The sequence below is a fragment of the Lolium perenne genome, chromosome 6, assembly GCF_019359855.2.
Source record: "Lolium perenne isolate Kyuss_39 chromosome 6, Kyuss_2.0, whole genome shotgun sequence".
NCBI classification, from domain to species: Eukaryota; Viridiplantae; Streptophyta; class Magnoliopsida; order Poales; family Poaceae; genus Lolium; species Lolium perenne.
In genome coordinates this window covers 60,662,841-60,668,617 of record NC_067249.2, presented here as the reverse complement: position 1 = coordinate 60,668,617, position 5,777 = coordinate 60,662,841, and the positions used below count along the sequence as shown (strand labels likewise).

Genomic DNA, 5,777 nt, shown 5'->3' with positions numbered 1-5,777 from the left:
TGGTAATGAAAGAGAACCGTGGGTTCAAAAGCAAATGCCTTTTCCTGCTAAGAAACTAAAATCAAAGGAAGAAGAACACTATAATAAATTTTGCGATTGGATGAAACCTTTATTCTTGCAAATCCCTTTGACTGATGCTATTAAATTGCCTCCTTATTCAAAGTATATGAAAGATATTGTCACTAACAAAAGGAAAATTCCTAATGAGGAGATTTCCACTATGCTTGCTAATTACTCTTTCAATGGTAAAGTTCCAAAGAAGTTGGGCGACCCAGGTATACCTACTATTCCTTGTTCTATTAAGAATAATTATGTTAGAACTACTCTATGTGATTTGGGAGCCGGTGTTAGTGTTATGCCTTTTTCTCTTTATAAGAGACTTTATTTAGATAAGTTGATACCTACTGATATATCTTTGCAAATGACTGATAAATCTACTGCTATCCATGTTGGTATATGTGAGGATGTTCCTGTTCAAGTTACTACTAATTGCTTGATATTAACTGATTTTGTTGTGTTGGAAATGCCTGAAGATGATAATATGTCTATTATTCTTGGGAGACCTTTTCTCAACACTGCAGGGGCTGTTATTGATTGCAATAAAGGGAAGGTTACTTTCAATGTCGATGATAAGGAACATACCGTCTATTTCCCCAAGAGGATTGATAAAGTATGTGGAGTTAATACCATTTCTAATGTGAGAACTATCAAAGTTGGAACTATTGATTGCCCTATATATGAGCCTAAAGAAGGGTATCAAAATCTTATGATTGGAGCCATATCAATACAATTCAAGGTAACATGATTGATTTGAGGTTTATTTCTTCTTATGCTATGTAAAATTTATTTGGTGGCAAGACTTGATTAACCTTGTTAACAAATACTTTTTATATGCATAGAGGAGTTAAACAACATCTCTTTCTTCCTCCACTTGTTCTACTTGCTGTAGCACTTTTGATTTGCAAAGTTCTTTACGCTGTGTTTGGATGCAGTGAATTGGATCTGGAATTGAATTAGTCTGGAAATTCCAGATTCCGGATGGAAATGAATTGGTTTCGAATTCTGATTCTGTTGTTTGGATGCGCTTGGAATTTGGTGTTGGAATCAAAGGTTGTACCCAATTCCAATTCCTGTTTGGATGTACAAACTATGGAATCTGCTGTTTTTTTGAGTTTGGACAATATAATGACAACATGACATGACACAACATAGTTTTCAAGTAACGACAACAATTAAACATGGATAAATAGTTCTTTATCTAACAAATAGCACAAAGTTGGTAGTTCATGTGTCTCACACATAGCACACAAAATAGCACACAAGTAGCATAAATTGGACAACTCATAAAAAAGAAAGTAGATATTAGTTTATAACATCCACCAGCATAGCAACCATCAAGGCAAGGACAAGAGCCATGGCTTCTTAATTTCCTCGGGGAGCGCCTTCAGTGCTTCAAATAAGCGTTCATTGATGATCAACTTCCCATAAGCTCTCAGCAGATCTGATTCCTCCAAACTTAACTTCTTGAGTGCATCATAGATTTCAGTTGGAGGAGTCACCTTTGGCATAGGAAGTGGCTCGGTTGCTTTCAAAGCTTCATCAAAAGATGTCCTCATTTCTCCCATCATGCACAAGATAGCTTCCCCGGTGCGTTGCCTTTTCTGAGGTACTTCTGGAGATTCTCCAGGAACTGGTGTGAATTGTTCTTGAACAGACTCAACTGCTGTCGTAGCACCTACACCAGTTGCATGGTCTTTTGAATATATAGTCTGGATAGCATGCCAATTTGTCACCACCTTGTTCCTGTAGCCAGCTGCTTCTTTGTTGGCCTACACAATACAAAAATATGTTTAGAAATGGTAATCAAAATGCAAAAAATAAGCACAAAATAAATTTTAGTGTTAAGCACCTCAACATAACGAGACCACACTTCATCACTATAAACCTCCACCATGTTTTTTTCCGAATCCCATCCAAAACCACTCTGAGCAAGCATCTTGCTAATGATCTCATAATGCTTGTCAAATGTTTTAATTCTTGCTTGGATTTTATCCTTTGTGATGTCAACATCACATGTTTCCTTCACATGCTTAATGCAAGCAGTGTATGTATGTGGCTTCCAACCATTTTGAGCAGTGTCTCCATTGTTGTGATGCTCAACAAGGGTGTCCAACAATGCCGTGTCCATCTCAGGAGTCCATTGAAGGTAAGCTCTAGTACCAATTTTCTTTGTTTTTGGGTCAGCCATGCTGCATGTATAAAACAAAATAGATGGGCATACATGCAATAACAAAAATTAAATATTTTTTAAACATAGATGTGCATATATATTCGTTCACACATGATGCGTATAAAACATGAAACAGACAAGCATGCTATCACAGAAAATAGGGCACCATCAGCTAGCTATGAACGCCATGACTAGTTATCTATTCTATCTGTGCTTCTTCATGATCCACAAGGTACTGAGCATACATATCCTCGGCAAACTGCTCCCTAAATGCAGACCAGACAACAGTTTGTTGGACACTTCTAATTAAAGTAGCATCATCTGCAGGTTGCGGAGCCATAGCTGCTAGTTCAGCGTCGACTTCCTGTAGCAATAAATTATCCCTAACATGTTGCCTGTCCCTTGCAAAGTTGTGTAACACACAACATGCATTAATAATTCGAATCTGCAAATATTTAGTTCATAGTTAGCATTTCTTGTTTCATATGACTTACAACTTCAAACGTGTGAATATGTGTTACCTGGTCCTCTATGGAAAAGAAACAACAAGAACGGAGGATGGCCCATTTTTTCTTCAACAAGCCAAAAGTTCTCTCCACGACATTTCTAGCACGAGCATGTCGCAGGTTATATAACTCTTTGTAGTTTTGGGGCTGTTGTTGACTTGCAACCCACTCTTTGAAATGGTACCGAGTGGATCTGAATGGAGATAGAAATCCAAGTCCATTGGTATATCCAGCATCCACTAGGTAGTACTTTCCTATTTGTTAAATTAAGTTAGGTAACAACAATACAATATGGCAAAGAAAAAAAACCAAGACTACGAGTCATACCATGTGGTACAACAAATGCATCTTGGCGAGTAATCCTCATAGCATCTTTTAACACTCTCGAATCCGATGCCGAGCCCTCCCAACCAGGTAGAACATACATAAATTTCATATTCCAGTCAACCACACCTAGCATATTAGTGGTGATCTCTTGATGTCTATTCCTATATCTCCCTTTGTCAGCAGTACTGACAAACACCGGAATATGGCACCCATCTAGTGCTCCAAGTGCATTGCCAAACCACTTCCATTTGTAATCATCGGGAGGTTCAACGGTGGGATCAGGAAGCTTGATGAAGTCACCACTTAGAGATAGGATGGCAGATAACACAGTAGAGAAGTTCCTACTTATAGTCTCTAAAGACCGCTGGTAAGTGCCACCCAACATTCTCATTTTAATTCCATGTCCCACGACTTGTAGGAACATAGCAACATTTTCTTCTACTGTCACTAGAGTGCTATCTTTGAGACCACACTTCTCACGCAACATAGCACAAAGATCATGGAAGTTTCTTTTTGTTAAGCGTAGCTTATCGTAGCATGCTGTTTCAGACCCATCATAGGTAGTTTTCAGTATGTACTTCCTATATGCAACCTTCTCCTCATTATCATTGAAATATCCTAGGTCTCTCGGTGCCCTTTGCGTACTAAGATAAGCTAGAACAAGACATGACATCTCAAAATACTTCTTTGTCAACAGTATGCGTTTCCTTTTTCTGCTTTTATTCTCTTCGGTAATGCGAGAAACCAAATCTAGTTGAGACATCATATAGCTACAATGCACACACAATTTGAAACATGTGTAAAAAATTTAGGCATTATGCAAGACAAGAAACATTAAAAATATATGTATCACAAAAGAAAATTCACGGAAGCAAAACGTTAGCTAGACATATGAATATACCTCAGTTGGAACTTCACTTGGACTCAGCAATCGCTAATTCCTGCAGAAAAAATGAAAAAGTAAGAACCGGAAGCACCACTTATTGTACATAGTACACTAAAATACTACTGTAGATCACAGAGAAAGCAGATGCCGCTCATTCGCGTGCGTGACAGGGGATCGATCAAGGACTGCACAATCCGGCCGGCCAGCGCGTGTGTGCTAGTGGAGAATCAACCACGGGAGTGTGCTAGTGGAGAATCAACCACGGGAGAGAGGCCAGGCAATCAATCGCATGGAGAACCATCTGCCACGGGCGAGGCCGGCCGGCCGGCCGGACAGACGGCCGCGTCCCTGCTAGCGGAGAGAGCAACCGCCTCACCACGGCCAGAAGATACTGGCAGGGCTAGCGCCACCAGGTGAGCATCCCGCGCCATTCCTCAACCCCAAGCTTGACCCTAGGGTTTGGGCAGGGTAACGGCGGCGGACGGCGGCGCTGCAAGCCGACAGGGAAGAAGGGCGAAGGGTATGCCGGATTTTCGAGAGGAGGGAAGAGAGAGGAGGGAGCAGGCCGGAGTAGGAGAGGAGGGAGAAGGACGGCGACCTACTCGAGAGCTCTGGTAGATCGATCTCCAGGACGTGGTGTTTCGGGAGAGAGGAGCTGAGCGTACCGGTTCGGGAAGCAAATTCCACGCAAATACGGAGGGTGAGACCTCTGAATCTTTAACAGAAGAAAATGCCCACGCGCGGGTGGAGGCTGGAATTAGACACAGTTTCCGGGCCCTGATTCTATTTGCACCCAAACAACGGAATTGAAGGCCTAAATTCCAGTTTCCTAATTCTGGGCCCTAATTCACTGCATCCAAACACAGCGTTAGTCAATTAGAGATTTCAAAATCTTTTCCTGTCCAGCAGTAATAAAATTAATACCCAGAAATGTGCAGTTTTCAAAGTTTTCAAAAATTCACAAAAATTATACCGTTGGTCCTATTTTTCGAAGAGGCACCTGGGAGCACCTAGGGATGACCAGTGGGGCACCCTAGGGTGGCTCCCACCTGGCTGGCGCGGCCAGCAAGGGGGGCGCGCCACCCTGGTGTGTGGGCCCCCCTTTGCCCCACTTTTTCATCTCTTCCTCCCACACTCTTCTCTCTCCCAAAAAGCTCGCACCATTTTCCTCCCACTCGCGTTTCTGCTCAAGAACTCCAGATTTTTCGATCTCTTTGCTCAGCCCAGATTTCTTGCTGAAATTTGGCACATTTGCTCCTTGGTATGTGACTCCTCCGATGATCCAAGTAGAATTTTGTTTGGTTGAGTATATCTTGAATATTTTGCTGCTGTAGGTAACATGTTTAGTGAGCTTGCATGCTTGTTCTATGATGTAAAAACTAGTTTTGATGCATGATTAGTACTCTAGCAAGTTCCTATAGTAGTTTCCCTCAATTATATGTCACCAAATCAAACTTTATATTGATTGTTGAAAAAATTCAGAAAATGGAGTGGACTAGACATCAACTAAACCAACAAGAATTGGAAGTGCAACAAGTCATGAGAGTTCACCGGGAAGAGGGAGTGTACCCCTCTTACTATCCATGCACTGACTTCATGAGAAGTGCAGGAATCTTGGGAGATGTTCAGAATCTAATTTCTCGTGCACGGTTGGATGATTTTGTTGATGATGAACCATGCCAATATGCCAAATTGACTATGTCCGTAGTGCAGGACTTTGAATTCAATTGGTCTCAATCTAACCCCTTGGTTCGGTACAAAATCTATAACAAAACTGTCAACTTGCCTTTCAGTGATTTTTGTGCAGCCATTAGAGTGCCGCAATGGG

The 5,777-nt window shown here is 41.4% G+C and overlaps 1 protein-coding gene across 2 annotated transcripts; it reads right to left on the bottom strand.

Annotated features, from left to right (window-relative positions):
- Positions 1 to 1,232: 1,232 nt before the first annotated feature.
- On the bottom strand, positions 1,233 to 4,632 carry LOC127308119 (uncharacterized). Of its 2 annotated transcripts, none has more exons than XM_051338895.2 (4): positions 4,552 to 4,632; positions 3,965 to 4,004; positions 1,910 to 2,249; positions 1,233 to 1,829 (listed from the first exon to the last, which is right to left on the bottom strand). In XM_051338895.2, the coding sequence occupies exons 3-4, from the start codon at positions 2,246 to 2,248 to the stop codon at positions 1,395 to 1,397; spliced, it is 774 nt and encodes a 257-aa protein (XP_051194855.1). In that variant the 5' UTR covers position 2,249; positions 3,965 to 4,004; positions 4,552 to 4,632; the 3' UTR covers positions 1,233 to 1,394. The 2 variants fall into 2 exon arrangements, with proteins under 2 accessions (XP_051194855.1, XP_051194856.1); XM_051338896.2 differs by having other exon boundaries at positions 4,548 to 4,631.
- Positions 4,633 to 5,777: the final 1,145 nt, after the last annotated feature.